This window comes from Convolutriloba macropyga, chromosome 5 (assembly GCF_964194025.1).
Source record: "Convolutriloba macropyga chromosome 5, txConMacr16.3, whole genome shotgun sequence".
In the NCBI taxonomy this organism is placed as follows: domain Eukaryota; kingdom Metazoa; phylum Xenacoelomorpha; order Acoela; family Convolutidae; genus Convolutriloba; species Convolutriloba macropyga.
Genome location: NC_134472.1, coordinates 18440967 through 18452920, shown reverse-complemented (window position 1 = coordinate 18452920; position 11954 = coordinate 18440967). Strand labels below are relative to the sequence as shown.

Genomic DNA, 11954 nt, shown 5'->3' with positions numbered 1-11954 from the left:
TTTTACTGTTATTTTTTTCTGCAACTATTTACAACGGAGGTGAGACACATTACTCAAGTTATTCATTAGAAATCTACACAAAAGAGTTTTGCACTTGAAAGAATTACTCGGCAATATTAATTCAGTTCAATTTCCCATTATAGCCCACGAAACTAGGGATCTAAAACAATTAGAACACCATAAATATACCATAATGCGAACTTTTTCGTTTGTATGACAGTATAACGAGAAGTAATTTTGTTGCGAAAACAAGGGCGTAATTGTTATATTCTGTTCAACAAACGCCGGTAATTACAGTCGTAAATAGCATGCTTTTTGACTTTTATCGTGCGTAAAAGTGGAATCTTGGGAACCATATACAAAACTATATGTTAGTATTTCTTGGATACCAAACACAAAAAGAAGTAGTTTGTTCAAGCTATAGCCCAGCATATTTGGTCTTCGTTAAGGTTTTCCTTATAAAATCGGATCTGGTCAGCATCCCCCAGCTTGCGTGCTATTTTTAATATAGTAACGTGATATATACATCAAAGAATTTGCAGGTTGGGGTCATAGAAAACACTGGTGGTGGTTGTGGGGGGGGGGGCAAAAGAGATCCGAACAATCAACCCGGGGCTCAGGTTGTGCTTTTGATCAGCTAGCGCTGAGACTTTGAGATAGTGGTTGGCACATATCTGATAAAATGTTTCTCATTGCATTGAGGGGGGGGGGGGGGGGGGCGTGGTTGGGTGAGCTATGATGGGAAGAAACCACCAGTTCAGTAAGATACATGAGTGGTAGTGACTCTTTTGACAACTGTGTCAGTGCTTCGTTTACTGTTCAGTATCAAGTACAGTAATCCCAGGGCGCAAATAAAAGTCAGAACAGAGAATATCCAGCCGACCCACATGGCCACAATGATCCATCCATTCTCAGTGTCCACGTTGAAAGCCTCTTGGAACACTCTGGTTGCGATGGTGGCAAACAGAAGATAGGATGCGAAGAATATGATGCTGAGTCCGAGGTTGCCAATTGCCAGAAAGCGACGCTGAAATTGCAGAATCGTACTGTGTTTAATGATAAACTTGGAACGCCAAGAAAACGCCACAGAAAAACAAAAAATAAGAGCTCGAGAAATTGAAACAGATTCAAATTCTTCATTAAATTGAACAATGAAATATTGGAACATCAGTACAAACATATACCGGTACCGAATTAAATCTTCTTGCAAAGAAAGTGGCTACAACTTGCAGACGACCAATTAAAAGGATTAAGTATAAGTAAGTATAACATGTATTGGGATGCAAACGTGAAAACGGCTTAAAAGTTAATAAATTTACTCCAAAATTCGGTACCGGTAAACGCCGGTAAAGAATCTCTATTGACTTCTGTGTAATAAATCACTGATAGATCACAAAAAGCTACTACGCGAATATCACCCAACAAATCGAATTGACAAAAGTTTAAAATGATGACGGCAAAAATTCCTGAAAACAATACGAATATCATGAAGTAAGGGATCTCCGGGATGTGGAGGGAAAGGAGAGACAAAAGTGGAGTAGTAAATCAATTTAATTTTAGCGACAAATGTAGTAATCAGTTACTTAAGCGAAATGCAAATTTTTTGTATAAAAAACGTAAATATGTTGCCGAACTGCTATTAAAAAATTGTCGACAAATTATGATGCGGAAAGTTTTTTCAAAATTAAAATTTGGGACCAGACTTCAATAACACACACCTCTTGTATTATAGCTCAACAAAGTTCGTTCACGAGCGAGCAGCCTCACCGAATGAAGAGGAGCACTATGTCCATTTTAGCTCTCTAATTCCATAAACGGATCTTAATAGATGGAAAAGGCCTTACAGTGTGGGGTAGGGCGATAAAGGAATAAATGCTCACACAGCCTCCTCTTTGTTCGCCCGATTCCACAAAATTGAGTTTTAGTCTGTTGTGAAAAAGATAAGGATGCTTGTAAATTATGTTTCTGTTTTTTTAACGGCTGCTTTATGAGAAGGCGCATTTTTAATTGACCCATAAGTCAAAGGCAATGTTTAAAACCAGATTTTTTTCTATACAGTATCTGATCTAATCGATAATCTGTTCAAGGTTTTCTGCATTTTGATTTCAATTTCATCAAAATAAGGAGAGTTGATTGCAACTTAAACCTATATAAGTCTTAAAACATGCCATTGTAATTTACAATTTTTCTATATTTTTTATAATGACCTTTATGCCGCCATTTTTTTTAAATTTTTCCGTTGCAAAAGCATAAAGAAGTATCAATCATTATGGAATTCTCGTCCTTAGTTGACTATCCTGATTGCTTAAAAATTTTGGGCGTATCCTTCTGATACAGATGACAAACAAGGAAAAAATGGTGTCAAAAAATTGACCAGCAACATTTAAAATCTTTTAGAGCAGCAGTAATTTATTTCTCCTGAAAAAGACCTGTTTGCCAAAAACGAACAAAGATTTGAAGATCGTCAGGCTTTTTTTTCAAAGAATTGCAAATTGTCGAACTAGTTACTTATATTGAAGCAGCACGCAAAACAAATTCTAAACTTTTAAAGAGCACATTTCTGGACTTCAACCATGTTTGGAATCTGACAATTTATATCGTGACTTAATGTTTAAAACTCGCTTAAAATAAAAGACGGGAGACCATATCTAGAATATCATTGATATCTTAGTTGATTAATAAAGAAAATAGTAAAGTCAATTAAAACCAATGCTTTGAAATAAAGGGAACTTAATAATGAAACTTATTATTCGACCCCAATTGTGGGGGGAGGAACTATATACTCAAATGGATTTTTTTGTTCAGACAATTTTGGCCAATCGATACATTCATCGTAAAGAAATATGAGTGGTATCATTAAAAAGCTCGTCGAGCGTAGAATTCGAAATTAAAACGATTTTAAATTTCGTTTTTTTTTTCGAGGAGTTATCGAGCATTGAAGTTCTGTGTGAACAAGGGATATTTGGCATGATTCTGTTCACTTTTAGTGTAATTTTTCTTCAAATTAATATTTTTTCTACGAAAATAGTAATTAAAAATTACATTTCACGCCACAAAGTAAACCAATTTTGTGTTCCTAATATACGAAAGACAATAAAAAGACTAGTTCTGGTCTCATAGGAAAGTTTACTATAAAAAAATCTAAGACTATTTGAGAGCTCTTTTTTTAAAAAAGTTTTTCACAAATTTAATTGTTCTTTAAGTCATCTAGAGACTAGTCACCTTTCATATCGAGGTTCTGTTATTGACAAACCTCAATTAAAGTCAAATGAAGCCCAATGAACAAAAAAATCGCTTTCAAGGAATCGCTCATGTTTTTTTGGATTCGACTCTCAGTTTTCATAATTTTAAATGAAATTTTGATTTTCAATTTGGGGTTTAACTATTTTTTGGAGTCTTATGGCATAAACTCGTTGACTAGAAGTGCAATAGGTTTCGTAGTGAGCACTAAGAGAAACTATCTAGTGCTTGAGTGGTCAACTATTGGCTGTTAAGAATTTGAAAATAAATTTTTGAATTTTTTTAAAACTAACCAATCATAAGCTTATTTTTGTGAACAATAAGTCAGTCTCAATAATGACAGGAACCCCTTTTTTCCCACTGCAACCAAAAATAGACTGGTTAGCGGTTATATCTTCTAAATGATGGTTATATGACTCCAATGCCACATGATTTTAAAAATTTTTGAACATTTTCGTATTTTTGGTTATTTTTGAAGTCTTATCACGTTATCCTAATATTGATAGCTCCCATTGACTTATAGAAGACGTTCAATGGATCATTGATAAAGTTTTCAGCGAAAAAGTTATGGTATAGATGGCTTCGACAATTCCATCTCGCACTTTTCTACAAGAATTTTTGGTTTTTGCTTGTATCTGTTGTTGTTTCATAGTCATAAGGCTTATTGTGACGTTTTTATTGGTTTAACTATGCATGAACAACATCATTGTCCGACCATCAAGGCATTACTGAGCGTATTTAATGACGTCCGTGTAAAGATATTGAATTTAATGGCTTTTAAGATTTTTTTTGAAAAATTTTGAACATTAGTCAATCTTTAACTTATTTTCGTGAACGGCAAGTCAGTCTCAGTAACGACAGAAGCCCATTGCTTCCTAAAGCATCCAAAAATTATCTGGTTAGTGGTTTGATCTTCTAACTCTTGATTTTATGACTTCGACGCACGAGTTTTCATAATTTTTAAAAAAATATATTTTGAAATATTTTGAACATTTGTCAATCTTTAACTTATTCTCGTGAACGGTAAATCAATCTCAGTAATGACAGTAGCCTTTTCCTTCCGAATGCATCCAAAAATTACCAAAAATTATCTGGTTAGTGGTTTTATCTTCTAACTCTTGGTTTTATGACTTCAATTCACGAGTTTTCATAATTTAAAAAAAAAATTTTGGATGTTTTTTTTTCGTAATTTTGGTTCCTTTTGAATTCTTATTACATTATCCTAATATTTATAGTTCTCAATGGCTAAGAGAAGGCCATTGGATCATAGATAAAGTTTTTTGAGAAAAGCTTATTGTTTAAATGGCTTCGGCGCTTTCTTATCGAACTTTTCTACTGAATTTAGTGGATTTTGCCAGAGTTTGTTGTTGTTTCCATAGTCAATGATTTGATGTGATGTCTTATTGACAACAAATGAGTGTCAAGCATCCCATCGAGGCGTAATTTAGCGTATTTATTGGCTTCCGTTGAAGGCCATTGAATTAAATGGCGTTGATACTACGGGTTTTCTCAAAAATTTCGTGGTTTTTATTTATTTGTTTTTAGTTGTTGATTTTTTGAAGTCATGTTGTTAATATAAATCCCATTGCCGGGAAAATATGAATTGAAAATAGAAAAGTTTTTCCTGAAAAATTCACTTTCTAATGGCATCGAAACTTTTATCCTTCAATTTCTTATGATTTTCCTCATTTTGACTTTTTTATTTTTAGGTAGCCGTAATATGCGGACTGGTCTCATAAGCATAAAATTGAGGGTTGAATGAACAATGTTACCCGGAGTAGTCATATTGCAAATAGTCTTAAAGTTTATGATAGAATACATTTCCAAATAATTTTCAAACTTTAAAGTTTTATTCTTCTTTTCGTCAAATTGTAACTTATTCTCGTCATTGAGAGGTCTCATCCAATTCATTGCATTTCAAAAATTAACATGTCTACTGATATTATTTCGTAACTGATGTTTTGTTTGTTGGACAATATGCGTTTCGTAAAATTTTTGTGATTACTGAAATTTTGTTTCTTTTTCTCTTCTTTAGGCACATTCGGGTAATAACAGATCCCAATGATTTTCAAATGTGGTCCAAATGAAAATATTTATTGTTTTAGTATAATTATAGCTGATTTACTATAAAAAAATAATAGCTAATGATTTTAATGGCTTCTATAGTTTGTGCTTTCCAAAAAGTTTGTAATTTTTTGAGTTTTTCCGCATCTTCAGTCCTTTTCTATGGCTTACACTAACCGAAGACAGGTCCCATTAGTTTCATAATGACTTTTTTGTAAATTTATCAAGACTTATTTTATTATAAGCTAATGGTTTATAAGACTTCTTAAATTGTTTGATTTAAAATATGTTGACTGATTTTTGAATTTCGCCTCATTTTTTCTTCTATGTCGACTTGGTACCTAGTCCCTTTAAGAAAGATTTCAACTGCCGTATTGTTAGCTAAAGGAAAATGTGTTTAGTTAATTTTTTATCTGATTGCTTTTTGATCTTGTAACTAGAGGCTTTTAAATTTAGATTTTGAGTTTTTGCCGTGAAATTTTTGTTTTTGCTTTCTTTGTTGTGTTTTTCTTTTCTCGTAGTATTTTGATGGCAGATCTTGTGAACGCTATAATGAGGCATGGCATTATGTATTTCAATTAGTAGTTAGGTTTTGTAACAATTTTTTTAAACTCAAACGTCTATTTTTGTTATCTCTTCATTTGGTTGTCAATTAAGTCAAAAATGTAGATGAGCTTGGGTCGGAACATCATGTGCGAACGCACATTAACGAGTCTCCTTGTGTTTTTTTTATTTAGACAAGAAAATAAAAGATCTAATGACCAAAGCATCCAGAAAAAATAACAATGCGAACAATAGCGTGTTGAATTATTTTTATCCGAAACTGATGAACACATTAATGCTCAAAGAGAAACTGCACAGTGGTTTATTAGAAACCCAAGCTCACTAAAATGTTAAGAATCGCTGTAGGCAAGTATTCGAATAAACAAAATTAGGCAGTGTAATGAAGCCATTAATTAAGGACTACGCCTTTTAATTCCTTATGTCCACAGTTTTGTGCGTGTCTTACTTTCCAGGATACCTCCGATACCCCGCGTGCGTTCATCTTCGGTCTGGACATACTTGATTTCGGTCTGAGACGGGGCTGCAAAACTAGACTATCATTAGAGTGTTAGACATCCTGAAGAGAAAATGTCAACATTTTTTACATTTTGGTCATTTTTTGCATACTAAATAAAATAATAACCACTGGGCAAGATTCCTCTCAGACTATCTTCAGAAAATTTCCATTGTTTTTAGTGTTCTCTTATTACCGTAGCTTAAATCAAATAGGGAAAAAATCAATTCCAAAACTTGTAAGTGAACAATACTAATTTTGGGTACTCGTCATCAATGGTTTGACACGGCTCAAATGACTAGTTTTAATCAATAAACACAATCGAAATGTCGATAAGCAGAGGTCTTGTTAATATGCACAAAACGTTGCGGTAAGTAATTTGCGTTTTTTTACCTTTCGAAAATAAAGATTCAATGCATTTGCAGCCACAACAAGCAACCCATCAATCTGACACAGAATAATGAAGAACCTCATTCCATTATAAGCACTCATCGGGTGGTCGAGTATCTTTGCCTCTTCTTTTCCTATGTCAATACAGTCACCCATAACTCCACTCGTGTCTTCGCAGTATTTCCACATTCCCCCAAAATAGTCCTCAAGTAGCCAGAATCGGTTGCCATGACAACAGAGGCTGAAGAGCAACGCTGCAATTGTGCAAAATATGGCAACATAGATTACTCCTTGATAAAACATGGTGTCGTAAAATATATTTTATATAAATAAACAAAAAGTTTTGATAAGAAAATTTTGGCTAAATAATTACTATTACGTGTACCAAAATGTATTTTTTGAGCAAGCTCAACTCATTGAAGAAATGCCAGTTTTTAGTTATGACTAGAAAACAAACTTCAAGAAGATGAAAATAAAGTTCAAATAGCATTATGCGTATGAAAGTAAGTCTAGTAACAATAACAGCAGCAGAATTTTTACATTATGTAATATATTATTGCTACGTATTTAACGCATTTGCTGAAGTAAAAAATTGATTCATCACTATATTATTAATTATTAAAGAATGGAATGGAAAATGGAACACCTGTCTGAAAAAGTGATTGAATTGGTTTTTTAGATACTGTATCCCCCTAAAATACTGTCCTGATTTTAACTGCAAGCTGATCTGCTTAGAAATTGAAGTTGATTTTTCGTTTTGCACGAAAAATATTCCTAATCGTAAAGTAGTGTACTGCCAACATTCAGGTTAAAGTTGTCATTTTTGTCGCCGAAATTTTGTATTTCGTCTCCGTTTAAAAAATTGTTCCAGCATCAGTTTAGAAAAAGAGGGAATATAAATTTTTTCGTCATTGAGAGACACAACAATTTTTTTGAATTTCGGAAAGATATGAGGGGAACTATTTCGAATTTCTTGGGGATTAGATTTAATTGCAAAGAGCAATTTGTTTGAATAAAAACGCGAACAATTGTGCCCCCGCCCAAAATATATTTAGCAGTTTTGTTAGATATTTTCCAAATTTTAAACTTAACTTTTAGCGATTGTTTTCCACAAAGTAATTTTAATTTTAATCAGTCGTATGGGGGTAGCCTGAGACATCGTTCAAAGTTTGAACCAATTATTTTTGCTAAAAGTCATTGCCAGAAAGATTGAACAAATTTCCATGTCTCAAGTTACTTCAAGCTGCAAATTTCAGAATAATTGTACGAGACAGTTTAAATGAGAAATCCATGAATAAAGTGTTATTCTACAAACAAGAAGTAAATTTGGAATTGGTAGGCAGGATGTGCAACGCGGCAAAGAATCCTGAAGAACTCGTACTTAAATGTCTATAGTCAAAATTTACACTACCCAGCAAAAACTTTTTATAGATCTACAACAACTTTTTGTAGATCGTATAATTATTTCCGCATTAAATGGAACTTTTCTGCACATAAAAATTTACACACTCTACACTATTAGTTAATTGTCAATCGCATGATTAATAAACATGATTGTACTGACTATAATTTCCCTTAATGAACAATAATGTAACTATATTACCTAAGATTCAATTTATTTGAGATCGTCCTCATACATTTTCTCAATCTCAGCTGCTGTTTATTCGGCTCAAGTTGCTATAGGAGCGGTCGACTGCGCGGTCATTATCCCGCTTTCTGTAATTCGTATCACAGTCATGTTTCCATCGCACATCCCTTTAAAGTGCAAAAATAATTAGAATTTTCTGTGACTGTGCGCTCTCTTCTCGTCGCGTAAGTCCCGAGAGGAGTATTGCATTTAGTGAAGCTTTGAGGATCCAAATTCCACAACCTCCAATCTCGTTTTCTGCTCGCAAAATAAAAGAATGTCGGTGATGGTCTATGACTGTAGACCCAGGAAGAAATAATAAATCTGACATCTGCCGACCGTTCTTGTACCGTTTTTCTTAATTACTGCGATCCATACTGGTTGAGGAGGAAATTTAAACTCAAACGGTTTTTTTGTTCAGACAATTTTTGCCGATCGATATTTGTGAGTGATATCATTAGAAAGCACGTCCAGCGTAGAATAAAAATTAAAAGTTTTTTGAGCTTCGTTTTGCATTGAAGTTATCGAGGATCGAAATTTTGTGAACATATGACTGATTTCTCAGTTGAAAGCTTATTATTTCTCTGAATTTCAAAAAAAATTTTCAACTCAAAAAGTAGTGTATTTTTGAGCTTTTCCCGTATTTCAATCTTATTTCTGTCAACTGGTGGCAAATTATCAGCAGAGAGCTCGTACCTTTTTTCTAATGAGTCGAAATTTAGCATTCACTGCGTTTTTTGTTTTCGGGAAATGTTTTTAGCTTTGAGACACAGTTTTCCTTTATTGTGCATTGGTCCGTTTTTGTTTAAATTTTGTACATCAGTCTTTATCGTCTTGTCAAATTTTAACAATAATGACAGAACAAGTATTGCCAAACGGCGTTGAAAGAAGGCGAAAATGGATATATCTAGGATAATTTGTGAGTAGATTTTCTTTTTAACCGCTTCGAGACCGTTTTCAAAATCCAAATTCAACACGCTCAAATCTCAATTTTTTTCAATTACAAAATACAAAATTTTTCGGCAATCGTCTATGGACTGTACACCCAGAAATATGTATTAAATACAACATCTGCCGGCCAGCGATCCATATTGGTTGGGAGTAAAGATATACAAAAACGCGTGTTTTCGTTCAGTCAATTTTGGCCAAACAATATATTTACCGTAGTGATTTGTGAGAGGTATCATTAGAAAGCCCATCCATCGGAGAAATTACATTTGATTTTTTTTTCATTTTGTTCTTGTTTCTGCCGAATTATCGCGGTTCAAAAATTTCTGAACATTTGACTGATTTCTCAGTTTAAAGCTTATTGTTTTGCCGAGTTTCAAAAATATATTTTTTCAAAACAAAAAATAGTGGATTTTGGAGCTCTTAACATTTTTAATCTTATTTCTGTCGTCTGGCGGCTCAATACCAGCCCAGTGTTTGTATCATTTTTCCAATGATTCGAAGTTTAGCCTACACTCCGTTTGTTGTTTTCAGAAATTGATTTTAGCTTCGAGACGGAATTTTTTCTGCATTGGTTCGTTTTTTGATTTTTGTACATCACTCTTTCTTGTTTTGACAGTTTTGTATGCTACTGACAGATCAAACGGCGTTGAAAGAAAATGCCAATAAATATATCTTGGAAATTTTTTGAGTAGGTTTTCTTTTTAACGGCTTCGACATTGTTTCCAGGATGCAAATTAAACACGCTCAAATCTCGATTTTTTACTCTTAAATTACAAAGTTTTACGGTGATTGTCCCTGGATTGCAGACACTGGAAGATGTACTAAATAACATAGCTGCAGATTGCCAGGAAATAGCCGCAATAGCTTCGTATATCTGCGGTCTAAAAAACAGTAAAACACAAAACAAAACCTTGTCCTTTTCATTAAAGGATGAGATAGTAAATTTTCATTAAGATTATGTATAGGTTTTTGCTGCCTCTAATAGCTGCTCCTCCCAAATAACCTTCATTCAGAGTGACACACCTTCACTTGACCATATCGCTGAACAAAAGTAAGCAAAAGTCAATTTCAAAGTGAGGACGCCATCATTGATACTGAGATAGGTCACATGTAATCAAAAACTTATGCACACGAACAAAAAAATTCGCCCCATTTAAGTTGAAACTGTGTGAACGAGTGAACAGAAAGCAGATTTGAAGTGGTTGTGAAAAATGATGCAAAATCTTGACGAAATAACATAGCTCAAAAAATTCCGGAAATAACATAGCTCAAAAAAATCCTCTTCAATCTACCTACTAAAGCGACTATAAAAGAAATCAGTAAAAAAAGAAAAATAAGCCAAAAAAGCACCGAACAAAAAAAGACATAACTCCTATTTTTATAAAATCATAAAATTTTTGTACACAATTGAAAACATCAAACTGCACGAGTGGCAAAAGTCAACTCATATTAGACTTCCAACCCTTTCTAGTTTTGATAAATTTTGATACTGCAAGAACTGGCCAAAAATTGTTTCAATTATCATTTTCCGTACGTTCTTTCAAACGAAACACTTCTACAAAATAAAACCAATAATCATTTGGTGAATAAATAACTTTTGCACAATAGTTGTCGCCGTAAATACAATGAACGCGATAAAACTAAATAAAGGTCAAAAACGAATCAATTCGAAAATAATCTTGAAAAAGAGTTAAAAGCCAGAGTAGCATTCAAACGCAAAAAATCGCATTCTACTAAAACAAAGCCATTATAATATAATATTTGCAGAAAAAGTCGTTCAAATTTTTGAAAAGTGAAGCTAGTAAAATCTTCGTGGCTTATTATATTGAATAAAAAAAAATTGGCACACAAAGGACTATAAAAAAGGAAAAAAGACAAAAATTTTTCCCGAAAATTTTTAAGTTAATAAAGGCAGGGCAAACAAAACTGGATGTGTTAGGAGGATGTTAGAACTAAACATGCTAGAATATGAAGAATACATAAATTGTGAAAAAGATTGAAAAAACTAATTCGTAAGTTCTGAATAAAAAACAAATTAAAATTTGATGTAGAAAATAGCTAAAAATCAAAATGAAAAAGGAGTAAAAAAACAAGGATCTTTATTGAGGAATCGAGAATCAAAAAATTAAAGAAAAAGAATTTCCACTGAATTTCAACGAGTTATTGCCAAATACAAATCAGTTGGCAAATTACGAAAACAAAACATTAACAGTGCACCCGAAAACTTTTTGTTAATTACTCAAAATACAAAAACTCAGAAAAATTGGACAAAATCTTCAAAATCGCATTAGTGTGAGTACAATTCTATACAACAAAAGTTCCACACTTCAGAAAAAGGCATCCAGTTCAGGAATTATCAAAAACTTGTTTTTGTATAGAAGCCATATATACTAATTGTGTAAAAAAATTCCGCTAAAACATCCAAAAATGAAGAAAATATTGAAAAGGCCAAATATTGACGAAAATTGCAAATTAAGTGCCAATTTCGCACTTGAAACGCATTACTAGGCTTCAAGAAAGCACTGTGATATAAACTTTTGGACGGTTGCATCAACATGCACAAACAGTTCAACGCGGCCTGAGTCACAACGCCGCCTGTTTGAACAAATAGTACTGCCAATAAGA

The 11954-nt window shown here is 33.2% G+C and overlaps 1 protein-coding gene across 1 annotated transcript; it reads right to left on the bottom strand.

The window, feature by feature from the left end:
• Positions 1–715: 715 nt before the first annotated feature.
• On the bottom strand, positions 716–7312 carry LOC142339849 (uncharacterized). Its single transcript, XM_075390163.1, has 2 exons — positions 6755–7312; positions 716–1027 (listed from the first exon to the last, which is right to left on the bottom strand). The coding sequence occupies exons 1-2, from the start codon at positions 7052–7054 to the stop codon at positions 758–760; spliced, it is 570 nt and encodes a 189-aa protein (XP_075246278.1). The 5' UTR covers positions 7055–7312; the 3' UTR covers positions 716–757.
• Between the last annotated feature and the right edge of the window lie 4642 nt (positions 7313–11954).